Source organism: Pundamilia nyererei, unplaced genomic scaffold (genome assembly GCF_000239375.1).
Source record: "Pundamilia nyererei isolate P.nyererei 1_Seehausen unplaced genomic scaffold, PunNye1.0 scaffold00026, whole genome shotgun sequence".
Taxonomy (NCBI): Eukaryota; Metazoa; Chordata; class Actinopteri; order Cichliformes; family Cichlidae; genus Pundamilia; species Pundamilia nyererei.
In genome coordinates, this window is record NW_005187427.1 from 1,166,029 (window position 1) to 1,179,463 (window position 13,435).

The 13,435-nt window shown below is 42.0% G+C and overlaps 1 protein-coding gene across 3 annotated transcripts in view; it reads right to left on the minus strand.

Moving 5' to 3' along the window:
- Window positions 1–14: 14 nt before the first annotated feature.
- Window positions 15–13,435, minus strand: part of fnip1 (folliculin interacting protein 1) — a 36,444-nt gene continuing 23,023 nt past the window's right edge. For all 3 annotated transcript variants that reach the window (XM_013909504.1, XM_013909502.1, XM_013909503.1), the window contains 9 exons: window positions 12,900–13,101; window positions 12,441–12,526; window positions 7,762–7,908; window positions 5,790–5,959; window positions 3,257–4,967; window positions 2,957–3,122; window positions 2,403–2,603; window positions 2,155–2,270; window positions 15–1,916 (listed from right to left, as the gene is read on the minus strand). In XM_013909504.1, coding sequence (XP_013764958.1) covers window positions 1,838–1,916; window positions 2,155–2,270; window positions 2,403–2,603; window positions 2,957–3,122; window positions 3,257–4,967; window positions 5,790–5,959; window positions 7,762–7,908; window positions 12,441–12,526; window positions 12,900–13,101 — 2,878 coding nt within the window. In that variant the 3' untranslated portion in view covers window positions 15–1,837. The remainder of the gene's footprint in view (window positions 1,917–2,154; window positions 2,271–2,402; window positions 2,604–2,956; window positions 3,123–3,256; window positions 4,968–5,789; window positions 5,960–7,761; window positions 7,909–12,440; window positions 12,527–12,899; window positions 13,102–13,435) is intronic.

Consider the following 13,435-nt stretch of genomic DNA (forward strand, 5'->3'; position numbering starts at 1 on the left):
AAAAAAAAAAAAAAAAAAAAAAAAAGTAGGCTGATATAGCGGAGTATCTTCAAATACAGTAACAAGCATATTTGTATAAATCAATTATAACAGCAAAAACGAGCTCTCCAGAAGCCTGCGACACATTTATGCCACTTTTCCGTTAAGACTTGGGTTATACCCAGGGTGCGATTTGGGCTGAACAAACACACACACACACAAACACTGTGGAATTCCCAGGGTTAGAGTGCTGCTTTCAGAGAATGCAGTTAGACTGCGCTTCCATTAACAAGCTCAAACAATATTTTCATCTTAGAGATTTGCAGAAGTTCAAAAATTGTCCCACTGCCTCCAAGGCGCTGGATAAAAAGTACGCTATAGTTAGAAAATATGTGAAGCTCTCTCTGATTCGGGCAGTTTGTGAACGCGTTAACATTTTCCCATCAATTCAAGATTTATTTATTTTAAAAAAGAAGAAGAAAGAGTGTCCCAGATTCCACAAAATCTAAGCCTGCATTTTTACTCTCAACAAATCGCACCCTGCTTGTACTGCATAACAACCAAAATCTGTCAATGCCAAGAAAACAAAAGGAAAACGTGTCCTACTATAGTTTTGTATTTTGTGAGTCTAACTGTAATAGAAACAAGCTTGAGAATAGTGTCAGCTGACATATACATATCCACTATAAGGCCTACTGTGTTCCTCTATTCCTCTCATTGCAGCAAACATCAACGCCGTAAACATCGTATAAAGGTCGCAAAGCTATAAAAGTGTGAAAATATTTCAGCATTTTTTCTTTTTTGGTTGTAAAATAGATGTAGATAATGCATGGTTTAGCTTTTCCACAGTATAAAGGGACCCCATTTAATCACATTCTGACGCAAAAATACGTTTCTTCCTTTTTTGTGTGAATCAATCATCTTAAGGAATTACACAGCCTTTCCCTTTTTTTTTTTAATTTTATGAGAACACAGCATAGAGTCTGCACAGTTGACATTCCTATGATTAAAATAGCTTAGAAAGTACCTCAGGGTTTTCTATGGGGCGGCTGTACATGGTTAGCCACATGCCCATATGAAGATCTGAGGTAGTGCTGTACCTGTGATAAGAATGTCATAGCCACTTAATTCGCCATTTCAAAACAAGTTTGCAAAAACAAAACAAAAAGTCAGGTGGGCACTGCAGTTTGACAAAAAGCAAAATCTTTTGATCTAACTCAGGGAAATTTGGCCTGTAAACAAAGTCCTGACGATAAACAAAAAGACTTAATTGGCATGAGATTGATAAAGTTCTCTTCCAAGTGATATTTACCTCAAAGGAAAGTTTAAAATCATCCGCCTGCTTCATTTAAACATGTTATTCATCACTTCGTATGACCAGGTTTAAGATTGTACAGGGGGGGAGAAAGCAGATGAAGAAACAAATCCATTGTTATTACACTATAGACACCCTTAGATTTTCATTTTCAGCTGAAAAATAAAAATTAAAGTCTTTGGCTTTTGTGTCCTAAAATGAAAGAGTCCTATTTAAAAACATTCAAACAACGACAGGAGAAGGTCATCTCAGGGATGTTTCCATTCATCCGCAGTGCCTCGCTCCATCTCTGGGTCTGTGGTCTCCAACTCCACCCTGTGGTTCAACGTCATCATTGCTCTGAAATAGCAGCAATGAGTTTAAGCGTCAGCTCTGGCTGTGGTCCATAAAGACCTGTGCCACACAGACACGCGGGTCAGGAAACCATGTAGAGAGTCAGCAGCAGAGCGTGGACGGCCCGTTTCTGGGGCCGGGTGGCACCGCACAGCTCTGACCGACCTCCCCAGGAAGCGAACTGTTGGAGACCTCAGTGCCAGTACTATTTCATAGTAAGATCTGGGCAACATAGGGGGAGTGAGTGCTGGCCACGGCAGCTAGCAAAGGGAGGTCGCTGGACTCGATTCTGCAAAGATACCAAATAAAATAATAAATAAAAGTTAGATTAAAGGTTTACACTGTTGTTCAGCTGGGAAATTTATTCAAGACCTGTATTTTTTTATTATTTTTTTTAAAGATGGGAATATCCAAGTCACTAGCTGTAATGATGAAAACAACTGGCTGAAATGGGTGCAGATGAACCTTTACACAGACAAACTTTAACATTTCAAAGTCGGAATAAGAAAAAAAGGTAAAGGGCTTACCCTAAAACCATGCCCAGTTCTTTCACGTGGACTCTGGTCTGGCCCTTCAAATACTCAGCAAGCATCTTGCTCTTAAAGTAGATCTCCTGCAGACGGTCCTCAAGGTGCATTATACACTGAAGAGGAGAGGAACAACACATGGAGCATGACTTATAAGCAATAATACAAGTGGTATTTACTGTATACACAAATTATTAGGGGTCAACATGATCTTGACTCTAAAGCAGAAAGATGAAGACTTAGCGTACAAAGTTGGGGGACACGTTGAGTTTGTAAAGCTGGTTAGTAGACTGCAATAAGCTGGAAACCAGGCTGGACACCAGGACCTCCTTCCCCAGCTTGCTGACATCGGTGGCTCGTCTCTGACTGCTCGCCACCTGCACGGTCCACTTGTCTGTGTCTGCTATAATGCAGACGGCCTCGGCTATGGGCTCATCCAATACTGGATGCTACAGGAGGATAAGGATGGCCATTTAAACCAATGAAATACACATAGAAAGCACAAAAAGCACAAATATCCATAACGTGACCCAGTCTTCTATTTTATTACTTCTCAAACATGCATAAGTCAACTCCATTTTTTTCTTAATTTCTTAGTGACTTCCTGCTGGATTTAATTGTGTGCTTAGAATCATTTTCCAGCTGAAAAGTAGAGTTCAAGTTTAACTACTGGCATGATCTCAGGCTGCCCACTCCCTGATGCTGCAAAGCCTCCTTTTTGGGTATGACACCACCATTCAGCTTTTTGTTTATGCAGGGAAAACGTGTGGCTCCTTAAAGAGTAAGTCCTTCCAGTCTTTACCTGAACTGCATGGGTTAATTCAGTCATGAGGTTCTGCCGTAGCTTCTCGTCACTGGGCATCCCATGCAGTACAAAGTCTGGCACATAGGTGGGGCAGTAGCCTCCAAAGAGAGACCGGCCAAAATTAGCAATGCTTGGCTTAGAGTAGTTCTCCACCAGCTTTGACCTGTCGATGAAACATGACATGAGAAATTTGTTTATTTTATCTCACATTTTGTGGATAGATTTAGTTTTTATTCCTCAACAACTAATCAGCTATTGCTGAAAACAAAAACACGTTTTTGAGCAAGTTCTACTCACCCGGGAAAAGGCACCAGAACTTCCTCCTGCCAGTCCTCAGTCTCTTCACTCTCACTGTCTCCCAGCGCACTGTCTGAGCTCTCATTGCGTGGTATTTCCCAGTCGTTGATGGGCGCTGATTTGTGCTTTTGGTCCTCTTTGCTGTTACTCCTTGCATCCTGGGGAACGGGGACTGATAACACAAGATCTTTGTCCTGCTCAGCAGGACAGCCCCTGCAGACGCAGATGTCAGAAGAGTCTGTAGATTCACACCTGCACCTCCTCTCCATATCCAACAACCTCTCTCCCTTCCTGCATGACTGCATCTCTCCACTACCTGGACCTAAACAAAGGCCCAAACCCTGCACCCTGGCCTTGCTGTGAAAGCCAAGATCCCCTAGTTCATGATACCGAGAAGCCGCTGAAAAGTCCACCGAGTCCTTGTTCCTACTGGCTTCATGTTGTTTGGCAACATTATCTATAGTCCTAGTTTCCCCAGGGTTGAAATAATCATCAAAATCATCCCTACAGTTCAGGTCCCACTGGGAGATCTTGCTCGGTACCCGCTGCAGGGTGGAAACTGCCTTGGTCTGTTTGGTTTGGTCCTCTGACATTCTGGTGCAGCTGGTCTTTAGCTCGGCTCCCATCTGCAGCTGCTGCGGTTGCTGCTGATAATGCTGTCCTCGTTGATGCTGTGATGGCTGCTGCAGCTGCAGCATGTGTTTCTTGTAGTCCTCCTCCACCTTCCTTCCGCGGCTCTCTGTGTCTGATTCAGGAGACAAGGAGTCTCCAATGAGAAAAGTCACTTTTGTTGTTGGCTCTTCGTCTTCTGGCAGAGTCAAAGCCATGGGCCCTATCACAGAGTTTCCCGGTATCACTGATACTCCAGCAATCAGGTTCTTATCTGGAGGCTTCTTCTCCAAATGCATCCCCAACGGCCGAGCAGGGAGCACTTTAGTGGTCTGGTTTCCAGATGCTGCATTAATTAAAGCATCTAACCCACAGTTTTTTACTTCTGTGGGAACAGGTAAGGATGGATCTGATCCAAGGGTTGTGGGGATGGATGGATCAATAGGTTTCAGGTCACCCTTGGTCTCTGTATCCAGCACACAGACCTGCTCCCTGGTGGAAGCCAAGCCGACGTGCAGCACCGTCTCCACTCGAGCCTCTGTGAACAGTCGGCTGCTAGACTCCTTGCACACATCCTTAGCTTCTGCCACCTCTGCAGTCCTGTTAATGGGAATTGTGCCCTGGCCGTGTCCTGCCTGAAGCACACTGCTCCTCGATCCCTGGCTCTCGCTGCTGTCTTCCTCATCCTCATCCTCCTCCTCCTCTTCCTCGTTGGGTGGCTCTCCAGCACTGTGCTCCACTTCATTGTCTGTGAATGTGCTGCTCTGCAGGCTGTTGTCTGAAGGGTAGATGCTGTCTTCTGTCTCAGTCTGCTGACTGTGGGCCCCTTGGGATAGGTAGTCTCCGCTGGGTTTGTGGACGGTAACCAGGACATAATCCGACTCCTCCACCTCGCCCTTTCTAAGGGAGGTAGTTATAAGGGAGCCGGGCATGACAATGGCCTCGTCCTCAGCACTGTCCAGCATGTGCGTCTCCAGCAGCTCAGAACAGCGAATGAAGTAGGTAAGGACATAAAGGAGTCTCTGGACAAGCTCCTGTCTGCGGCCAACTACTACAGTCTTTGACAGCCGAACTGGGGAGCCAATAGCCCCATACAGGTCCCCTACAAAAAGATAAAAGAACAGTCATTTTTACAAATATGTTAATTAATTCCATATTTTCTTGGCTTTATAATTTTACGTTTTTTTCCTTAATCTCAGACAGGAAATGTATATTTTGAATACAAGTTTTATTGGAGAGTAAAAAATATCATATTTTCTTCTTTATTGTTTACTTAAACACCCATACACACCAACAATACTGTACTTGGTTATCTCTTTCACGCTTCTCTTTACATATGACTGTTTGCAGCTCTCAGCTGTTAACACTAGGTGTCAGTGTTAACTCACTTTCTAATTACATTCCATGTCACATGAGTAAAAATGAGGACTCATTAAGACTTCCCTTTAAAATTTATTATAGGATTTTACATAATAGCCAACTACTAATAAATCTCAGTACTTCAATTAGTTCAACTTCTGTAAAACAACGCAGTGCTTTTCACATGAATCAGGGAGAGTTTAACAGTATACCCAGTTTTCACTTCAAGTTATTACAATTTTAAACAGTATTTATATTACACATGCAATGTGGACTGGAATGACCGCTGCTTCTGAGATGACTTAAAAGACAATGTCTGCATTACACCTCTTAGGATGATGCACAGACATCTAGCTTACTCAGATTTAAAGCTGCAGGTAGCGAACATAGTCTAGTCATAACTTGTCTTCAAGTTGTAATGATTAACAATGGCAACAATGTTCCAGTGAAAATAAAGAGCAAACACAGGTGTTACGTTTTACTTTCACTCCACCCAGGTGCTTTAACAACAAGCAAAGGAACATCTCGGTCTCTCTGCCTGTGTGTCTGTCTTTGACCGTCTCACCTAGCTGTGCCCAGAGAGGATTGTAGGGATGAGTCTTTGCCAGCATGTCGACGCTCTGGGAGGAGTGCTTTTCAAGGAAGATCTTGATTGGAGGCTGCCCATTTGGCATGACGGTGGGCACCCAAGCCAGATGATTGGTCAGAATCGCTGTCAATAATGCGGGAAGGAATCTAAGGGGGGGGGGGAATAAATCAAGAGGGAATCAGTGCATGATCATGATCCATCCATTTTCTTCCACTTATCCAATTCAGGGTTGTGGGGGCAGTTTCCATAGGGCGGGAGGCAGGGTAACACAAAGAGACAAACAATCATTCACACTCAAATGCACATCTACGGGCGATTTAGATTTCCTACTTAACCTAATCCTACTGCGTGTTTTTGGACTGTGGGAAGAAGCCAGACTACCCAGAGAGAACCCACGCAGACACTAGGAGAACATTTAAACTCAACACATTTAACCTTCTTGTTGTGAGGCAATAGCGCTAACCACCATGCTGCCATGCTATGGGCACAGCTTACGACCATATCGCCCTGATCACCCTCGATGATTACCATCTGTCCAGAAATTGCCTTTCTCTCTCTCTCTCAGTCTCTCTCCTGACCTACTTCAGTAAGGTCAAATGTGCTGTCATTACTTGGAAAACCTTGGTCATTTCTTTCTTGTTGAACTGGACACCACAAACACAAATCCTTAGTTTGAAACATACCCAGCTGTACACATTAAGCGAAACACCCATACACACACAAACACACACACTCCATGAGCATGATTCACTTCTCAGTTCTGACCACAAGTGTCTACTTCCCTTCCTGTCTCATGACTCAACTCTGTCATGTTAGCAGAGTTCAATCGCGTGCCGGGACTGCTGGAATTATCAGAACCATCAGTCATGGGAACACTGATGAGATGGCCTCATAAAAGATGTGATGTGATACAGTAAAAGCACTGGTTCCCAGGGAAACATGACGCTTCACTCAAGAGTCAACAGCACTTAGAGGTAGTTGCAGTAGTGGTGGAAACACTGACTTCAGCTAAGTGGTGATGCTGATACAGAAACTGGTTACTTAGGGGGAAAAAAAAACCCGTCTATTTAAGTTCAGTGAGCATGCTGGAAATTAGAGAACACGAGAAAAGTCCCAAATGTCTTAAAATCCATGGCTCATGTAGTACAGTAATGATAATCTGCCTTTATCCATGTTCTCTCATTGGTCTAATTTGTATAAATGACTGAATGTAAAAAATATACGAAAAAGTAAAATATAGTTTGGTTTTCAACAAAATCAGTGAAGTTGTAGATTTTGATATGGAGCTTATAGAAGATAAAATGACAAATTAATTAAAAAAAAATACAGAAAAAGTTACAATTAAAAAAACAAAAACTCTCAAGCACAGTTTTAATATTTTCAACTGTGTGAACACTTCCACTGTGGTGTTACTCTCTAATTAAGATCTGATAAAACATTTTAAGGCATTTTTACCACCTTACTAAACATTATGCAACACCTCAGTTCAGTGCAGTGAATGATGCTTTAATTAACTCTGCTGAATATGGATGCTATGTTCAATAAAAGCGCTGCAACCAATTCAGACGTGCACAATTAGCAGTGGTTTGACATGGCTTTGTAATAGCAACAATAAGCAATTAGAGACTGGCAGGGATCTTCTCATTCACAGCACTTTTTAAAGCAGACAAATAGATGCAAAGAGGGTGTCAGTGTCTGTGTGTGCAATTAAACATAACAAAGGAGTATGAGGGAGAGAGAATGAATAGTTAAGTGTGTGTGGAAATCTGCATGTTCCCCATTTCTGTTGCTAAGAAAAGAAAGATGCGACATGTATATATATTTTGTGCACCTTGCATCTTTGTCTTAGTCTAGGACACAACATCATGGACTCACTAAATCTGTGTGCCATCTATAGAAATTCCTTGACTAATAGTGAAGTAGGTGGAAGAATAGGGAGACACTCAACTGGTTCTTGGAGGCCTGCTCCATCAGCAGAGAAAGCTCCCTCATGAATTGACCGCAGAGCTGGTTCTTCTCTGATGCTCCAGACATCATAGTCAACCAGACGGGTTCGGCCACTCGGGGCATGGTGTAGAGGTCACAGATGGTCATCCTGGAGATGAGGTACAGCGAGGGAGGGAGCGATGAAAGAGGGGGAGGCCATGGAGAGTCCAAATGAAAGGGAACAAGGAGAAAGAGAGAAAACAGACAGAGAGAAAACAGGGACGTTATTGTCTCTTGGGGTAAACAAAAGAGATCTCAGTTCACAGAGCTTCGCTGTCTACACTGAGGCCATAGGAGACCCTTGCTGTATCTGTGTTTGTAACAGTCTGACGACCTTGCGTGCACCCTCTCTCTCCTCCTCACACACACCCAACTTTGTCTCTTGGTCTGTACAGTGTGTGGGTGTATATGCATCTGTATGTGGCTCGACTGGGGCATTTGTCCATTGAGAAGGACAGGAGTTTCCATGGAGCGTGGGGTGAATTGGTGAGCATGTCTCGGCCAGAGGCCAAGCTTTGACACAGAGGCAGAAGGGAATCTCTGCAGACGTAGGAATGTGGAAAATCAGGAATTTTTAGTCATGGTTAAAATATGGACTGCAGATCATTGCTTTAGGGTTTGAAATAGCAAATCCAGTTCCCCCCATATTAAAAGAGCAGTTTTCAGTAGATAAGAAAACAAAAAGTGCTGTCAGTTTCTATCAGGTGATGAGGTGCTCTGTAGAAAGTTTTCTGCTTACTTTAGTTCTGCTGCAAACAAATTACCTGAATCTATAATACAATTGCAATCTTCAGCTAAAACAGCAGCATAGTCAAGGAAACTGAAATGGATTTAACCATCTGCCATCAGCTCGGCTGATCTGTCACAAGGGTTGTAGGTTCTACTGATAAGCAATAAAACCCCACCCTGATTTAGTCTTACTGGAAGCTTCGGGACAGCTGTAAATATGGTTAATTCTGCAGTAAACTCACAACCTCTCTGACCTATCATGAACCCGGTGACAGGAGTGACGCAGGCTGTGAGAAAACACAGGTGTCACACAGTGGAAGTGACATTCACTTCAGGTCAAGTATTCTGGTGATCAAGCTATTTTAGGATTGCGTAATTTTCCAAAGAAAACAACTTAGCGCCTCACTGTTTCTAGGTGAATTTAACAGCACTGCCACGCAGATCTATTTTTAAGTAAGATTTTTAATAAATCCATCCCTAAACCCAAGCTCAGAGTGACAAACAGCCACTTTCCTACATGTGGATTTTGACTAATCCTCAACTAAAAGAAAAACTCAGTGAAGACCTCCCAGCTTAATCCATGTCTACAAAACTAAGTTTCAAGAGTTCCTAATGTTAAAATAGAAAGATGCTAAATATTTAGTTGTTATAAACGAAACAAAAAGAGCTAAGTGTTGCTTTAGATGACCCTTTAGTGTTATAGATTTCATTTTAACTGCTGGCAGTCTTGTTTTGTCACTAACTGAACCAACATAACGAGTCTTTATCAGTGTACTAGCGCTAGGTAACAGTCTGACAGATAAAATGTGTGATAATAGCAAGAAGATCAACGATCAATCGGTGAAGCAGAATGAACTTGGAATAAATCAGACACACATCTCCAGACCTCATTATGTCTTCTTGTTTGCAGGACAGCAAAGATCATCCATCATTTGACTGTGGCATCAAATGAACTAATAATACTTTATTCACTCCTGTATTATAAACGGGTTGACTTTTTCCTGCGGCCTCTCCTAAGCCCCACTTGTTCCCGGTGTCTGGTGTACATTACTGAAAGCCTGCCACTGGAAAGAGGTCTGAGGCCAAGCCGGCACTAGATGAGTGGGGAAATCTAGCTTCAGCCTCCACGCATCAGCTGTTTAGGTGAACATTAAAAGTGCACGGCTGTGATGTGGAATTAAACTGTTGTGTCGGGCTGAGGACCCAGATATAAATTACCTCACTATGGTGAGTGACAGTCCAAGCATTTGCCCTCATTAAGTTGGTTTCATAAGTTGACTTTAAGAGGCATCATAAATACTGTTAGTTAAGCTGTTTATAGAGACTAACATGTTATAAATCCAATAATAAGATTTTTGGTTGTGGGAGTAACCTTTATACAAACAGGGAAAACTCTTTGCCACCATTATTCAGATGCTTAAGGCTAAACTAGAATGGAGGCAGGGTAGACTTTAAGAGCACTGATTGCCCTTTTACTGTCATGTCAGCTCACTTTGTCAATATCATCTATGGAACCAACCTACCGACTTTAAATTTCAGTTTCTGGGGGAGTTTTACCCAAGTGCTTCAAGGGACTTCTTACTTATTTATGTATTTTTTGTTTAGAAAGTTTCAGGGACATACAGCTTTATGTTTGACACTCAATTTCAGTGTCTAAAAAAACAAAAACAAAAAAAAAAAAACACCTTCCCAACTTCACTGTATGTGTGCCCGAATGAGAATTAAGACTCCGGTGTGTTAGGTGTTTTGCTTTGCACAGAAATCCTGTTCGAACTTAACCCGCAAATTCTGGCATAACCCCAATATAGTCTGCTGTGACATTTATGTCCAGATGCTTCTACTAACCTTATCTTTGCCAACATGCAGGGTGTGTGCGCGTGCCCACCCTCCAGCTATGCTGAAGCCACGTCAGCGTCACAGAAAGGCATTTCGTCCAGTTACGTCTTGCAATGTTCCATTAAGTCAAAACCACTTAATGGCAAAAGTGACTACTGTTATATTTAGTGTATATCTGAAGGTGGTTTTGCAGCTATTTAGTGAGTCCAGGGGATCAGCATTCCTCCTCCTGGCACTTGCATATTATTTACTATTCTGGTGCTCATGACCAGTTGTCTGAGACAGATAGGGCTGACACTCAGGAGACTTGGGTTGCTGAGGCCGGCTGTCAGCAGGCGTGTGACTGCAGCAATGAGTGGGATGTCAAACAGGGAACTGCGTGCCAGTGTGTATGTGGAGAGTAAAAGTGGTGGCAGAGACAAGCAGGTGGGCACACGCACGCACATTATATAAGTCGAACATTTTACGAGTCACACAATAATGGCAAGCATGTCTCACCCACACACAGACAGACATACCGAACAATCCTACAGGCCAATCATCACAAATTTATGATTTCATAACTCATGTCATCACAAATAAAGACAGAATCCTTCTTGGAACCGATGCTTCTAAAAGGTCTAAAGAAATAATTCTCAACAAAGTATGCAGTGATGCATAATTTGAGATGTAGCTTCTAAAACCGTGATCAAATAAGCCTGCCTAAAATTAGTCAAAGCCCCAAAGCAAAGGCCTCCTGTGTGCGCTGCAGTAACAAAGTAACAACTTTGATTTGGTCAAGGCCAAAACAGCAAATTTGCATTTATATGCAAATAAATGCAGATTTCAGTTTACAAATGACCTTTAACACATTTCCCGCTATATTCGTTGCTCCCAGAACTTTATTTTTTCCAAGGAGATTGCATAAACAAAGACTCACAAGGTAAAACTATGACACTCGCTGTTGCAGCCAGTAAATATTAAATGTCACATGTATTTTCAACGCAAGCCACCCTAGCTGGTAAACCCCAGGTCTCACACTCACATTCACTGCCTGCTTGATGTTGAAAGAGGACCCTAGTAACCCACTAGCTTAACAAACCAAGCTTGGAATGAAAGACGCATATAAAATACTTCTCAGGTAATTAAAGCTGACCAAATGTCGGCACCAGCATAAAAATGGATACCAGTACTTGGTGACCCACTTTGCAAAAGCATCGTGACTTTGCCAACAGCAGCTTTGGATTAAAAAAAAAAAAAAAGTCTGATAAACTATTTTGATATAAATCTGTGTCATCTGATTTCTTGTAAATGTTGAGTCTCTGCAGAATATATAACAATGACTGCCTCTTTTATAGAGTACCTTCCTTCATCAACGCAGCAGTTCCTTGTCTCCTAAACAGAGGAATATATTACCCTTCTTCTTCCATTCCTTCACAGCTACTTTCCTGCAGCCTATCATGCCTACATGGCCTCAATGACAGAAAACAAAATAAGTGGTGCTCAATGCCAGTAAGTTTGACCAAGTCCAGATCTCCTCTGTCAGTATTCATGTAGGGCTGAACCGCGAAGTGGAGCTGGGTCAGTGGCTCTGCAGTGTGCAGCCTCCAGAATAAAATGATTTAAATACATTTAAATAAGATGGGCCAAGTCCCATGATGTGTAGATGGATGCAAGATTCAGAGCATCCTTTTGCATCCAGTTTTATTTTTTTAGAAGTTAAAAAAAAATCATCAGTTTCCCAAATACATTATATTTTAATGTATATTAAATGACTGAAACTGAATAACACAGCTGACTTTGGTTAAAAGAAAGAGCCTACAGTGTCAATGCAACCATTTTGTTTTAAGAAAGCTATGAGCACTTGTATACATTGTTTTTGTCACTCAAAGTTATTACTAGGGTTTATGCTCCAGGTTAAGTTCTGCCCTGTTATGTAACATCCCTTATTGCATGGATAAACACTTCCTAAAAAAAACCCCAGCTTTGTTTTAAGAAGTGTTCAAAACAAAAGCTTGTAATTAAAAAAGTGAGAGAAACTACACTCTGTAAGATCACTTATATATTTAAGTGTGTAAATAGAATATGTTGTCCAACCTGAATTCGTTGAGTCCCTCCACCATTCGGCTGTAAGCCAGAGCCCTCTGGCTGGCATCAGCTGACCGCCGACTCATCTTCATGGCCTTGAGAGCGACACAACACGCATGCACTTTTAGATATTTGGCAACAAAGCTGTCAAACTAAAGAACTTGTAAAGGAGAAGACTGGCTAACACTGGAAATCTACCAGAGCTCTTACAGTGCCAACAACAGACACCAGTAAACAGAGCCGCAGATATAAAAAGGCATGACTATTGACCGGTCAATCTGACAGCAGCTCTGCTCATTACAGCAGCAAACAGTGCTGGTTTGTATGTTTTGTTCCATTCATGTCATTGTTAATGCATTAGATTTTGCAGGAAAACTTATCTCTACATCATCATTCAGGGAGGTGAATAGGAACTTAAAACTGCAATAAAAAGTTGGCCTCAAATGAAATTCCATCCCTTTAACTTACCTGCTCAATTGCACTCTTTAGTTTGTTCATGTGGCTTTCAAAGAGTGGAAAGTGAGAGAAGAAGAAATCTTGGAAGCGGCTGTTTTCCTCAGCATTGGGGGACAGCGTGAAGATGACACCTATGGCTATCTTCTTCTTCCGAATCACACCCAGACTTGGACCGCCGCTTTCATCCGACATGTTGAAGCTCTCCTCCACCGACCTAAGGAGGATAGGATTCACATGGAGTCAACTTTACAGCAAGGCTAGAGGAGGAAATGTGTATATAACACTTCGCCTTGTGAATCCAAATCCAGCTAAATTTGTTACATCTCACCTTGCATAAAACATTCATTCATTACTGGCAAACCCCCCAAAAAAAAAACAAAAACAAACCCCAACCCATCAACATTTCTTTATATTTACTTCTATTTTGTAATATTTAATGACTTCAGAGTGAGTAAATTATCTGCAGCAACTAAAATCAGAGTGTTTAGGAGGTTAGAGATTATTCAGTTCAGATTAACTGAAAAGTTAATGTTAACAATCCCTACAGG